At 47.5% G+C, this 14,544-nt stretch overlaps 1 protein-coding gene across 6 annotated transcripts in view; it reads left to right on the top strand.

The window, feature by feature from the left end:
• The window catches only part of LOC143368939 (dystrophin, isoforms A/C/F/G/H), a 338,640-nt gene extending 324,625 nt beyond the window's left edge, over window positions 1–14,015 (top strand). For 4 of the 6 annotated variants that reach the window (XM_076812178.1, XM_076812183.1, XM_076812184.1 and 1 more), the window contains 11 exons: window positions 7,350–7,609; window positions 8,249–8,407; window positions 9,176–9,312; window positions 9,779–9,983; window positions 10,109–10,194; window positions 10,278–10,605; window positions 10,687–10,798; window positions 10,888–11,526; window positions 11,683–11,797; window positions 12,138–12,245; window positions 12,850–14,015. In XM_076812178.1, coding sequence (XP_076668293.1) covers window positions 7,350–7,609; window positions 8,249–8,407; window positions 9,176–9,312; window positions 9,779–9,983; window positions 10,109–10,194; window positions 10,278–10,605; window positions 10,687–10,798; window positions 10,888–11,526; window positions 11,683–11,797; window positions 12,138–12,245; window positions 12,850–12,950 — 2,250 coding nt within the window. In that variant the 3' untranslated portion in view covers window positions 12,951–14,015. Of the gene's footprint in view, window positions 1–7,349; window positions 7,610–8,248; window positions 8,408–9,175; window positions 9,313–9,778; window positions 9,984–10,108; window positions 10,195–10,277; window positions 10,606–10,686; window positions 10,799–10,887; window positions 11,527–11,682; window positions 11,798–12,137; window positions 12,246–12,380; window positions 12,393–12,849 lie in introns of all 6 variants that reach the window. The other 2 variants (XM_076812181.1, XM_076812182.1) reach the window with 2 other exon arrangements.
• The last annotated feature ends 529 nt before the right edge of the window (window positions 14,016–14,544 follow it).

Raw genomic sequence — 14,544 nt, 5'->3', positions numbered from 1 at the left:
TGTATGAACTTTGAATAATTAATTACTGATTTGGTTAAAATTTTTCCTGGACTTCTCTAACCGAATAGAAACTCCTAAGTTGTTCCATCACCCCGTACCTACACTTACAATTAACACTCTTCTTGAACTCGATCTTCCCTTCAAATTACAAATACCACACCCTCCATCCATCATCGCACACGATAGGCGCTAGCCTTGCTAAATCTGTGCCCAAATTGCTGCCACAAACCCAATGCACTTCTCCTCCGGATTATAAATATTTGCCAGCGATATGGAAGCTCGGGGACGACCTGTGCCATTGGTGCAGTTTTCGATCTCCCGGCGAAGGCCGCCCCCATTCAAGGAGCCGTACACTCTAAAACGGATCCTGGTTTTAAGAGCATCTGTCGGCACAATGGAGTTTCACGGAAAAGCGGACAGGAATACTTCGTCTCCTGCGCGAAGAGAGGGGCGATGGTAAAAATCATTCCATCGTATCCGGGCAGACATGCATATGCGAGCCGCGGGAAATATTTTTATCAATCGGGGCGGGCGTATCTCTGCCCGCGGCGTTGTGGAATATTTCAATGCTCTCTGCGCGTACCGCGGTGCATAAAGCGCCCGTCGCGAACGGCTTTAACGATCTCCGGCAAATGAAGCTAATGAATACCTTTTCCCGATGGACGGCTCTCTGTCCGGACGAATGAGTTCTCGCGATAATCTGCTTCCACGTAAAAACAGGGAAAAAAGGCGTGCAATTTCATTTCTTTAACTCTGGCCACCACTCGTGCGGAAACCCTGTGGTTGCTACTATTCAACGCGATTCCTGACCGCCGATGAACGTCCCCCGCACACGCCGAGCGTCTCTAATACAATTTCGAGGATTTATGCTTCAAGGGATTCTAGTGTTCGGTTTGTCAGTGGACTCTGTATTAACTGATTTTCATATACTCGTTGAGGTACTTTTATCGTCAATGTGTTCTCCTGGATAGCGATTTTCTTCTCTGGAGATCTGCAAGTGAAACGAAACGGTAACCCTCTCTCGACGATTTCAACATTCCTCGCTCGTACGCAGCGAGCGTTCAAGACCCAGTCACGCCCGCCTCGAGCGTCTTCGGACTTCGTCCATGGAACTTCCGCGAATCCATTGGACTTCCATGTATTTATTAGCCGTAGAATGATGCCCGTCAGCGCGTATCGATCGGCACGCGTTAGAACGAACGCTCCCTGTAATAATATATGCAAATAATTCCGATAAATTGTCGAGCGATTATTCCGTGAAATTAATCATTCGTTACGCAGCGTGTCGCGCGTCCTCCGAACTAATTACGCGAACCGAATTCATCCGCGTGAACAGGTATAATGAATTTATCTTGCATCGTAGGGCGTTATTTTCATGGAAATGCCCCTCCGCTGAATAATCCTACGAAATTATTTGTCGAGCGCGGCAAAACTTGCAGAGGATTAAGCGGGTGCTTTTGAATCGTACCACGGTGTATTCGCAGCAACGTCACTTTCGTTTTCTTGAATGACGAACGCGAGGAGCGAGTCACTTTCGCGTGGCTTCCGGTGAACGCCGAGGTCGCTGACCCACGTGGCACGGACGCGCATTCAGAAATAACAAAGAATTGGGCAATCCTCGGGCGCCTCGTCTCGAAGGAGCGTTGTTCCAGCCGTGGAATCGATGGAACGGCGAAAACGCGTGAGGTGAAGGTCTAGGGTACTTCGACGAGGCTACGAGGCCAGATTTATAATAGATGCGGATGGCGTGCTGCCAGCGGCCAAGCGCCACAATATTGCCGCTTAGTCACCTACACCAAGCCTCCTCTGTGCCCTCCACTTCGACGCTGTAATAAATAACAGAAACGACTGCGGGAAAACTGAAAATTTAGGAGAGGCTCGCTGACTGACTCGACGTTGCGCGTGTCTTTCCGTGGCCCTTATTTTCCCTTCGTGAATCTGGACCGAAACGTTGCTTCCACAGCATCGCGCTCTCGTGGTTATATTTACTTTGTTATTGGAAGATAGTGGCAGCAGGATTAGTGGCCCTGCGGAAAGTTTTATGGTTGCTTTCTCGGTTAATCCCGAGTTTTTCAAGCAAAGGTATATAACGGGAATTGATTGAGTTATCGAAGTCGTATTTATAAGAAACGAATGGGAAAGAAGCATCCTCGAGACGCTCGGAGAAGCTTAACTGCTATTTCCCTCGATTTTCAAAGAGCTACCACGAATAATGCTGGCAAGAGGTGCTGGAAGAGTCGCTTCTCCGATCAGACACTTTCTCTGTAAGGGACGCGCGGAAGGAACAATGCGACAATGATTTACTCGGGCCGCGACACGCATAATAAATCACACCTTTCGCTTGCGTCACTCATCGATACAAAGACAGATGCTGAACAGTGCATCATCCTACAGAAAAGAAGACGCGAAAATACGTGCATGGAATGATTGAAAGAAAACTGTATAGGTACACAATCCTTCGTAGCTATTACTTTCCATCGTCACCCTTAAAATTCCATCGCCCATAAGTCTCTTCCCCCATCATTACCAGTATAATATAAACTTAGGAATCCCAGCTCCCATTGCCAGTCGTCCTCCAATCGACCCCAGCCCTCCTCCAAATTCTCGCAACCACCAATCTCTGCGCCACCCCGAAAACTTACCCCAAGAACCGCGATGGCGATCTCTTCTTGCGAAATCTCGCCAGGAAAATTCCGCGACGCACTAATTACCGAATGGACCGTGCAAACGGCAAAACAGGGAGTACTGGACGGCGCCAGACAATTAGCTTCGTAAATTCCGCGAAGAAGTTGGTGCGCGACGCGGGGGCGAGGGAGAGGCGCGGGGGAGCACGAGAGAAGGATGGGGAAAGTGAGAGAAACGGAGAGACGCGAAAGCACGGCCGAGTTAACTTTAATTGCCCGGTTGGCTACATAATAAATGACATTGCAGACGGCCAAGTAAGGGGGGAGGAAAAATTGTTTCGCCCCCCCCCATGCTCCAGCTCTGTTCTTGCACTTTCGTCCGCCTGTTTGTTGGAACGGTCTCGTGCGCAGGGAAACGGGAACGTATTGATGGCTCTGTAATCTTATTTCCGAGTGTACATTCATCTTGGCCGCGTCACTTTCGACGCCTGTACGTTCTTTCCCCCGAGAATTTATCGTCGGGAATTAAATCTCCACCTGTCTGGTCACGAAGAAGATTGGCGCTCGATCGCATCGGCGTTCTATTCCTTTCCCGTTCCTCCTGTGTCTCGATGGCTTCGATTACGTCTTCCGGCGTTCCTGGCAAATTAGGAGAGTTTATGAGCTTTTAATTCTCGTCGCATGAACGGGGTGAATGGGTGTAGGGGTGGACAAGGTAGTTCGAGGAGCAATAAAGTAAGTTTAGGAAATATTCGTTCACAGGATCGTGGATCTAATAGCGTTGGTTTCGATTAGAAGGTACAGTGGCGTGTAAAAGCATTCGGCCACCCTTTAAAACAGAATAACTTTTTTAAAATTGCTTCAAATGACTCGAGTCTTTTTGAGAAGCTAGAAGGATTAGTTTTCTATGTGACGTGATTCGTCGTTTTGAAAAAAATGCAATCGGTCGGAATAGCGAAAAAATAGTAAATGTCATGTTTTTCAACTTTTTTGTCTGTGCTCGTAATGAAAATTTAAAAAATGCCTATTCCGACCGATTGCAATTTTTTTCAAAACGACCAATCACGTCACATAGCAAACTAATCTTTAGCTTCTAAAAAAACTCAAATCATTTGGACCAATTTTAAACAAGTTATTCTGTTTTAAAGAGGAGCCGCATTCTTTTGCACGCCACTGTATTTCGACGATTCAAGGTCGACTTCAGATTTTTCTTTTAAATAAGAGATCATTTAAATATGCCATGCCTGAAGGAGCGCGAGATGAAAGAATCTCAGTGATACATTTTATCGACGAGTCTGAGGTGGACTTTAAAGCATCTGTCGCAAAGGGAATCGTCTGATGTGTCGCAAAACAGAAACAACTCGGAATTGAATGCACAGACTGCCTTCGCGTTGAACCTCAGCCAGGGGTTGCAATTACGACGTAATTGCTAAGTGCGCTGCTAATTAGGTTTATTGACACCTGCAGTTGGAACGGTGTCAGAGAAGAGCGGTACGAAGACTGTCGTAACGGGACCAGCGAATAGAAGTAAACAATTATAAACGTACTCTAGCTTTCTCGATCATTTGTCCATGTTTTTTATCGTGCTTACGCTCTCTTCGAATTAACCCTCCATACGTGGTGTGCACTCCACTTTTCAAATAGATGTTATGAAGAATCATAAGTATAAACACCTCTTTTGATTTGCAGTACGCAAATGTGAATAGACACCGAGGATCAACGAAATTCCACGGTTATTGGCCATCAAAATAACGTTCACCACTTTAAAGTGTCTGTCTGTCGTCACCTACCCTCATTTTATGCGATGACGCCTAAACGATTATCGTTTATAGATAAGAGTGCGAGACTGTTTCATTGCCTCCGCGTCGATGCTGACTGTATGTCGGGCTTTTTACGGTATTCGTTTTTACTTGCAATTGGACACGGTATCAAATTTATTTCGCGCCGCCGAGGATTCGTTGCAATTCTAAGAAGGGTATGCAGAGATACTTGAGTCCTTCGTCAGCTTGGGTTACGTTGCACGAAATGAGATAAACATTCGTCATTTTTACAATTCGATACTTCAAGGAACTTGGCAGCTCCACAACGCTAAATTAAATGGAACCTTTGTGAATAAACTTACAAATGTTAGCACAAATGCTATAAACTGTTCGTTTAGCTTGTTCAATTCCTTTTGGGACCAGTAGAACACTGTTTTTTAAGACCAATATCTGATCTTGATAATTCCAGTAATTTGCCAGGCGTGAAAATGTAAGACAGTAGGTACATATAGCTTTCAGCTTTATGAATCTCTATCAGTGTGCTCTCGGACAACCCCGCTCTTCGCGACGTCGGCAACTCGACCAACTTCCGCCATCGACTTCCCCCGGCGCCTTTTTCTTCGCTTCCCGCTTTAAGAACGCGCGCTGGATACCGAACAAACGTCGCTTAAAAGTACTTTCATAGCGGGACGGCTAATTAGAGCGATTTAGCGTCCGTCGTTGACGTTTATTTCGAATGCAAATGCAGACTTCTGCCAACCCTTTTCCACTGTTCGTCTGCCGTTCTCCTTTCTCTCCTCGTTGCTCTTTCCCCACCCAGCCCTTTTCTTCCGCTTCCTCTGCACCACCTGTTCTAGCTTCGCTTCCTCCCTATTCCCTCTGTCTATTGTTTCCCTCTTTATTCTCGTCTTTGCTGCTCATTCCGTCCCCGTTCTCCAGCTTCCCTTGCAGCTCCACCCGTCCCTCCTTTCTCTCCTTCCTTAACCCCAAAATGCAAATTTCTGATCCATTGAAGCATCGTATTTCCACGTGTCTCATAATTGAATTATTAAAATGCGGCACGACCCCCTTCTAGTCTCAACACAGCAACTATTATCCACCTAAGTGTACCAGCGCGATCATCCCCCGCAATACTCTGGACAGAATATTCCCCACCTCGACCAGTGCCCGAAATCACGCGCGCCCCGAAACTGTGCCACATAATCCCTCCGCTTCTAATTCCGTTCACACGTCGCATCTGGAGAACGCATCCCAGAGGATTTTACTCCACGGTAGGTTGTTTCTCCTCCCTCGAGCCAAATGGAAACTGAAAGGACGGGGGGAGAGCGTCGGCTCGCGGAGCGGCAATTTTCTCATTTTCCCCGGCGCTGCTCGGCCGTGTTGCGAGCCCGGTTTTCCGTGTCGAGGGTCGACCGCGAAAAGGTGGCGACTTAACCGGAGAAACGCTGGATAGAAGGGGCGCGACGCTTGAATGGGAGGTAATCGAATGAATGGAAAGAGCGACTGGATGCTTTCGGGTCGTCGGTCCAAGCTAAAAGGGGATGTTAGGTGTTGTTTAAGGGTCATTGTTGCGCGTCCCCCTTTTGTCCCCCGGGCCCGAGTTCATGATGCAATCCGTTTCGCCGTTTCACCGTGAAACGTAATTTATTGGAGTGGAAAAAGGGCGCGCTGCTCTGATGACTGGGTCGCTGTAGCTTGCCATTTCATTGTGCGACGCGTTGAAAGGAAAATCGTCGACCTATTCGCTGGAGAGACAGCTCTCTGGCACTCTCAGGCTCCTCTCGCGTTGTCTCGATTTCCGAAGATCGAAGAGGGAGTCTCCGCGAGGAATATCGTCCTACCGAGTGTTCTTTAACACATAAGCCTGTCGAGGCACTTGGCTACTTTTCCAACTGGAATCGCGCTGAGCTCCAAAATAAATTCATTAGCCCATGGCATGCCATCTAAATCGCGTTTAAACAGCACTTGGAGAACTCGATTCGCCAGAGTTACTGTAATTAAAATTCGAATAATTTGCGCGGCGGGTGCGGCGATAAGAGAAGCCTTTGAAGACGGGAGTTGCGCTCCGTTCTCGCGAACACCGCGGGTTTTCAAATAACTCCTCTTTATGTATTCTGGTTAATGAATGGGAATACCATTTGTCATAATGCAATCAGAATTCTTCTCATCGACGGCGAAATACGAGCGATCTGGCTGCGATTTCCAACGAATTGCAGCAGCAACGGTTATTCATTCACGGCTGACCCATATACGTATGGGCGCGCGAAACCCGGTAAACCATAAATGTGGTTTTCATGACCATAAACTTCTGCCCCGACAATTACGCTTGTAACTTTCTTTTCGGCCCGCCAGCACAGAAACTCCGTCCGCTCGGCCGGGCAGCACTATTTCCAGGACAATGGCTTCATTGTCTTCGTTGAAATATATCTTCCTTTTCGCCAAACAATTACGCTTTGATTATTAGCGCCGTCGTAACGAAATTATGCACACGTTAAGGCGGTACCGATGGATCGCGGCGTTAAAAGAATAGCTAAACATCCTCTGAGACCCATGGCGATCCCCTGCAACGCGCGTAAAGGAGGATCTAATACAGTGCATAAAATTACAAGCGAATAAACTCGCTAAGGCGGTTAATACTTGTTTCCCAGCGCTGAGGTGAAAAAAAGGAGGTGCTAGAGGAAAAAGTTGAACGTTTTAACGAGGTCCAACTTTCTACGACCTTCTTCTTTCTCTCAGGTGCAACGATGCACCTGCACCGTGCAATTGCACCCTCCTTCTTTTCCATAAAGGAAAAATGTGTCGCCATAATTCTACCTAATCTGGTAATTCTATGAACCAAGGTGGGACGGATCCCAAAGGAACTCCTCGCGTGCCATTTTACTAGCCGCAAAGCCCGCTTGAGAATTATCCAGCGAGGATCCCAGCGCGGCAGATGGAAAGAACTGATTTCCCCGTTTGCTTGCAGAAAATATGTGTCTTCCAAAAGTTGCTCGAGGATCTGTCGTCGCGGATGGCCGCTGCCGAGGCGTTGCAGAGCGGCTGGCAGAATCCGAGCGACGCGAACGAGGCGACGGAATTGCTGGAGCAATTGCAGAAATTCGGCGAACGGCTGGTCCCCATTCAGAGGAACATCGAGGACGCGAACGATCAGGCGAGCGTCTTCGCCTCGAGCAGCGTCATCGTTTCTCATGCTTTGCTGGCAAAACTCGAAGATCTCAACACCAGGTACCGCGTCCCCGCCGAGTTCCGCGGAACATCGTGGCTCTGTCGCTCCGAGATTTATCAGGCTCCTTTTCTTCCTCCGTGGCTGCGAAGATCCACTCGGTTCTGCAAGCTACCACGAAGGAAGCTCGTTATCGGAGCGACGGTGTCGCGTAACTTTTATGTGGGGCATTAAGAAATTCGGAGCAGCTGGAAAAGTACTCGGAGGCGATTCAGTAGTAATGCTCGAAATTCTACTGGCGCGGTGGACGCGTCGGATTGAAGGGTAGGGAGGTGGTGAAGATGCAGGAGGATAGTTTAAAGTTTAGGGGTACATATGCTGGGTAGAAATTCGCTTAGTGAGTTTGAATTTTATGGATACTCGGGATATTGTAAGGAACTACTGATTTCCTTAGCGACTCGTGCGCGTTTGAAAGGAATTCGACAGTCAGAAAATTTATCTGGTTATAAAAGATTCCAATAGTTTGCTCCTCCAGAATGTTAACAAGAAGATACCCATGAAATTTGATCAGCGAACATGTCACGTTCTCGAGGAGCCTTTTTTCGTTTTACGTGGCCATTTTCCCGCGGATTTCACGGTGCCATTCAGATAGGGAAAGTCGTAGGAGACGGCGGGTAACTTTTTTTCATGTGTTTTCGCAGGTGGAAGGTGCTGCAAGTGGCGGTTGACGAGCGTTACAAGTTGCTAAGCGGATTTGGAAAGGATGGCAGTACCCCGGGCAGCCAGGCTTTCCTCGCGAGCAGCGTGGAACCACCATGGGAGAGAGCCCTCACACCCGCCAAAGTGCCTTACTATATCAAGTAATCGATCTTCCTTTTGCCACCCAGCCCGGGTCCCTTTGAAATTCACAGCCGAATCTCCGCCCGGATCCTCCCCGTTCCAGCGCCATCTTGACGCGCAAGCAAACGAATAATTGATGAGACAATTGTGATTTGAGGCAACAAGAAGTGCGCCAGGGGATTCGCTGCCACTCGGGACTTGACGTACAGAAGAGGGAATATTTAGTCGAGCGTATTTGCGAGCGGACAGGACGATAGAAATTCGAAATTCGATCGGCAAACCGCGCCCCCTGATGGTTGGACCTCCACTGATGGAACGAATTAGGTCGAGTCACACGTTTTGTCTAACCAAATGCCTGATTATATCATATTCTAACGGCCGAGCCGTTAACCCACAACTCGCCGCAACTAAATAGTCGGATAAGAAGCTTTGAAAGAACAGCGCGAAGTTCCAACCTCATCCCATCAGTGGAGGATTAAAAGCAATTTTATTTCAATTCCAGCCGAACGGTCCTAAAGATTCCAAAGCCAATAAATCTGGGGATTCGTCGACCCGTGGATAAATTCTTAAAACGCAGCTCGTAGCCAAGAATCGTCCGGATTTAATGAAGATTAAACAAAGTTCCCAGCGCTTGACTTTCCCGAACTTCTATCCAGTGCAGGGGAGGGGGGAGGGGGGATGAGAGCAGGGGGAGGAGTGTCCTTGTTACCGAATTTCATTAATTTCTTAATCCATCGCGTTGCTGCGCCGCGGTCGTTTAATTTCCTAATCCCCGGAACCGTTTTCAGCCATCACTCGGAGACCACCCATTGGGATCATCCGAAGATGATAGATCTGATGTCCTCTCTGGCGGACCTGAACGAAGTGCGATTTTCCGCGTACAGAACAGCGATGAAGCTGCGTACCGTTCAGAAACGATTGTGCCGTGAGTATCGCCAAGTGGTCTTGCTCGTTCGTTGCCCTCCGCCGACGACGATCAGTCTCGCCCCTGTTGCAAATCAGCTCCTCCAGCATGGGCCCGTTCATTAATCGTCGTAATTTTCTCGATTAATCACATGCCCGACTGCGATGACGCACTGCATCACCGTCGATGGATCTGATCCCTCGCGTGGCTCTGTTTTGCCTCATTAGCCAGCCACGATCGCTTTTTCGACCTCGCGCAGAGTCTGCATTGCACTTTAGTGTCCCCGTTTTAGTTCCCACAGAAGTGCTGTGGGATTTTATGACTTCGTCAACTGACTTTGAGTTAAATTTTAGTTTCAAGTACTCAACTACTTTTGTTCCAATTACTGGTAACAAAGGGGTTGACTACGGTGCACTAATCGTGATAAATATACCGAGAAGAAATAGCTGAGACTTCAAACTCCGTTATATCGATTTCTTCTTCGCAGTGGACATGTTGAGCCTTTCCGCCGCATTGGAGCAGTTCGATTCGCACGGACTACGGGCGCAGAATGACAAACTGATCGACATCCCTGACATGGTGACTGTCCTGACGTCTCTGTACGAAGTGATTACATCTGACAATCCTACGCCGATGTCCGTGCCACTGTGCATCGATCTGGCCATCAATTGGCTCCTCAACGTCTACGATAGGTGTGTGCAATCGGCCAGCATTGTCAGCCAATTAACTGGAGCTGTCTAGATCTTTCACGTCCGGTCTCACAGACGATTGAACCTTTTGGAGCATTCGTATCGACTAACCTGTTTCTCTTTTTCAGCCAACGAACCGGCCAAATTCGCGTGCTCTCGTTCAAGGTCGGCTTGGTCCTGTTGTGCAAGGGTCACTTGGAAGAGAAGTACAGATGTAAGTTTCCAGTCGGCCTCCCCGTTTTCAGTTTCAAAGCCCCAGTGGCATGGGGGTACGTAACGAGTCTGGTACTGTTCCAGATCTGTTTCGGCTGATCGCTGATCCGAATAGACTGGTGGATCAACGGAAGCTGGGTTTACTGTTGCACGACTGCATCCAAGTGCCGAGGCAGCTGGGCGAAGTGGCGGCGTTCGGTGGATCGAACATCGAGCCCAGCGTCCGCAGCTGCTTCGAGAAGGCTGGCAAGGACAAAAATGAGATAGAGGCTGTACACTTTCTGAGCTGGCTACAACAGGAGCCGCAGAGCATGGTCTGGCTGCCTGTGCTTCATCGGCTCTCCGCCGCGGAGAGCGCTAAGCATCAAGCGAAGTGTAACATATGCAAGGAATATCCCATCACTGGGTTCAGGTGAGATTTCGTGTAATTCCCGATCGAAGATACGTAATAAGTTATACACCAATCTCAACATCGTGACTCTTTCAACTTCAGGTACCGCTGCTTGAAGTGCTTCAACTTCGACATGTGCCAGAACTGCTTCTTCTCGGGCCGTAAGGCGAAGAACCACAAGTTGACGCATCCGATGCAGGAATACTGTACCGCGGTAAGTCACCCGTGTACCATACTTTATAGAATAGGCCGTCTCCGTGGTTGTCGAATGGGTGCTATGATAGAATTTCATTTATTTTACAGACCACATCCGGAGAGGACGTGCGCGACTTCACGAGGGCGCTCAGGAATAAATTCAAGTCGAAACGGTACTTTAAGAAGCACCCAAGGGTCGGTTATCTGCCCGTGCAGACCGTGCTCGAGGGAGACGCGCTGGAGAGTCCTGCGCCGTCGCCCCAGCACAGCTCCCTCAGCCAGGACATGCACTCCCGATTGGAAATGTACGCCTCGAGGCTGGCGGAGGTGGAGCTGTCGCGCACGAGAAGCAACTCCACGCCCGACAGCGACGACGAGCACCAGCTGATCGCTCACTATTGCCAGAGCCTGAACGGCGGCGACAACGTGAACGTGCCCAGGAGCCCGATTCAGGTGATGGCGGCGATCGACGCCGAGCAGAGGGAAGAGCTCGAGGCGATGATACGCGAACTGGAGGAAGAGAACGCGACTCTCCAGGCGGAGTACGAACGGTTACGCTCGAAGCAGACCCCAGGCTCCACGCCGGAAGATGGGCACGGCAATAGGCAACCCGACTGCAACATGATGGCCGAGGCGAAACTTTTGAGACAGCACAAGGGCAGGTTGGAGGCGCGCATGCAGATACTGGAGGACCATAACCGTCAGCTGGAGGCACAGCTGCAGAGACTCAGGCAACTTCTGGACGAGGTAGGTCCAGCTTCTGGCTTTTAGATTTATATATTGCTTGCGATAAGTAAGTGTCAGGGAAATATCAGTGATAAGCATTCTATTCAGAATAGTATATTTTAATCTTCTGTAATGTTTTACAAGTGTTTTGGTAATAATGCTTACTATTTATTACAGCCAAACGCTTCCTCGCCGTCGAAGACGGGCACGTTGCAGACACGAAGCGTGACAGCGTCTCAGCTAGCAACGGATTCCCCTGCGAAAATGAATGGACACTATCACGACTCTCCAGGTATGTTAATGAATACTGGTGTAACGTAATTTCGGACCGAAATGATGGATAGAATTCCATCGCCGTGTACCCGATCGTCATTGCGAGATTTTAGTCTGCATTTCCCAGCCAGTTTTTATTCGATCTCAACATCCATCACGTAAATATCTCTTGCGGCGCCTCTCATACTAGACGAGGAAACAATTTTCAATGTGGGCATACACTTAATCGAGCCGCATTCAGAATAAATGGACACATGGGTATTTTTCCTTAGCGCTACACTAACTGCATATTAATGCGCGTTTAATAAAATGCCAGAGACACTAGCATAAAGCTTATTGGTATGGGTGTATGGGCGTAGGTGGTGGAGGCTCGAACGAGGGAAGAGTGAGCAGTTTAGAGAGGCCACCACCGCCACCGCATTCACACAGCGTTGCCCATAATGTGGGTAATCTCTTACACATGGCAGGTTCGTTCCCCCTTCGTGTACTATTTGATCGTCTAATCATTCATGTAGTGTTATAAACTTGCTATGTCGAACGTTCTATGCACGAACTCATTTCCGCTTAACAATAACAATGCTTTCCTGTTTTTCACGCCACAGAATGGATGTAAGGTGAGACTATCAACGCTTCTTTTCCCTGCTGGATCTTCTATCCGCACACCGCTGTCAAACGTGTCCAATCTCATTCAATCGAGAATCGTTTATTGTTCGATACTTGTCGTATATACTCGCCAAGCTCTGAAATCGTTCTATCGCATTGGAACAAAAGAAACGTTTGCGAACAGTGTAGGTAGTAATGGTTTAACAGAGTACTCGACTATACACGACGCGTTCTATCCATTGTATTCCATTCTCATTCTCTTGTCTGCTCGTCGCTTATTGTCTCCGCATATAGTACAATCATAAACCTGCGAGTGAGGTGCGCATGTGGACGGTTGAGAGGAAACTCCTGCGTGAATAACCGTCCGTTTCTATGTATTTAACGATAGGTGATTTTCGATGGTTGAAAAAGGAGGGCTGCTAGGCTGTGCTGTGCCAGAGGCTGTGACGTGAACCTGTTTTCTTTTAGGAGACCTAGGGAAAGCTGTCGGCGAATTGGTGACGGTGATGACCGGCGAGGACTCGTCGAAGACGAACGGACAGAGGGCGCCACCGCCGGCTTTCAAGTAACGACCACGTTCGAGGGCGACGTTTTTAAGTTCCAACGATACCGACAACGCGTCGCAAAGAAATATCAATTCGATACGATCTTCCACGCGAGATCACACGAACATTAATCATAATCAATGACCAATATGGAGTCTGGCTCTAACGCATATCAGAGAGATGGTATTATCGCGCAAAAAGCAGGGTCAGGGGAGCCGCCGCAAGTGGTTTTGGGTATTTTATAAGTTTTGATATACACCGTTGTATAGCTAAATTATATCAATAAGACGAGTTTATGGTTTGGCTTCGGGCGGTCCCCTGAGGGGTAACTTTACTACATATTGACACGTCATATCATGAGATGCTAATCGTACGACGAAAGAATATCAGTTGTTATTAATGCTTGCTAGTTAACAAAAAAAAAACTATTACGAGGAGGGGAGGGAAGAATGGATTATAATGAATTATAAAGAATTACACGAAAGGAAAAAAAAATATCATTAACGAATGCATGCAAAAGCAATGTATCAAATCACATAATCTATTATAGGATCGTAGGTTATATATATTTACATACCCATTCTGTTCACTGCCACGGGCTCTTCCTCGACATTATTAAAGCATACACGATGTACATGTTGCGATTCTAGACTACAGGCAAATGAAAGAACTCGAGAGAAACGGGAAATGTTAATGGGAACTCCATTACGCCTGGTATCTTTCCGTACTTGTGCTGAGAAAATCCTGAATTTTACATTCAACATATCACACAGACACCACACACGCACACACGCATACATATCATTACACAAACATGCGCGCTCGTACGTAAACGCAAGTATATAAACTCATACACTGGGGACTTTTTGTAATCGATAACGAAGCAAAGCAATGTGCATTATGACTTTCAAATTTATTTTTTATCCGGTTAACAATCGTTTTTTCAATATTTTTTAATGGATTTTAGATGGCAATGTCTCTTATTTAAGCCTGCCGGATGTTACTTATATTTAAGAGTATATCGATAAGTATCTAATTTACAAGCTGTAGGCTGTATTCTGATATGTAATAAAGTTGTCTAGAAAATAATCCCCTTCATGGACGTCTCGTTTTCGTGATACTAACAAGGCTAATCATTTTTGTAGCGCATCAGAATTTTATCCTCGGAAGAAATCGATGAGCGACAGAGGAGCTTAAAGGAAGGGACATATTATAAAAATTCTAGCGGCCACGCTAAAATTTCGAGTCTCAGTTTGGAGCAAGTATTTCGGTTTAAAACTCAAGGGAGATTCTGGCGAATAAATTATTCAGGCGAGGCGGATTGATCGACGAGCTCTTAGAGAACCGAATTCCTCGGCCAGAATGACCGTCCAGGTTGCAAGGACGTTACCTTGACCGGTTTTAATTCGATCCGGTTTTAATCATCCTTCGATGGAAACCGTAAGTGAATCGCCGGGCAAGAAAGGATCGAGTGGTCAGGCGTGATTGCTCTTGGTATACGTGACAGTGTCGTAAAACGCTGCAAGTCGATACTCCCTTTGAGAAAGAATTCAAAAGTACCCTTAACCTTTCGTTATTATTTAAAGGAGAATGATATATCAATTTCTCCCACGCGAAA

The sequence above is a fragment of the Andrena cerasifolii genome, chromosome 5 (genome assembly GCF_050908995.1).
Source record: "Andrena cerasifolii isolate SP2316 chromosome 5, iyAndCera1_principal, whole genome shotgun sequence".
NCBI classification, from domain to species: domain Eukaryota; kingdom Metazoa; phylum Arthropoda; class Insecta; order Hymenoptera; family Andrenidae; genus Andrena; species Andrena cerasifolii.
This window is presented reverse-complemented; position numbering and strand designations above follow the sequence as displayed.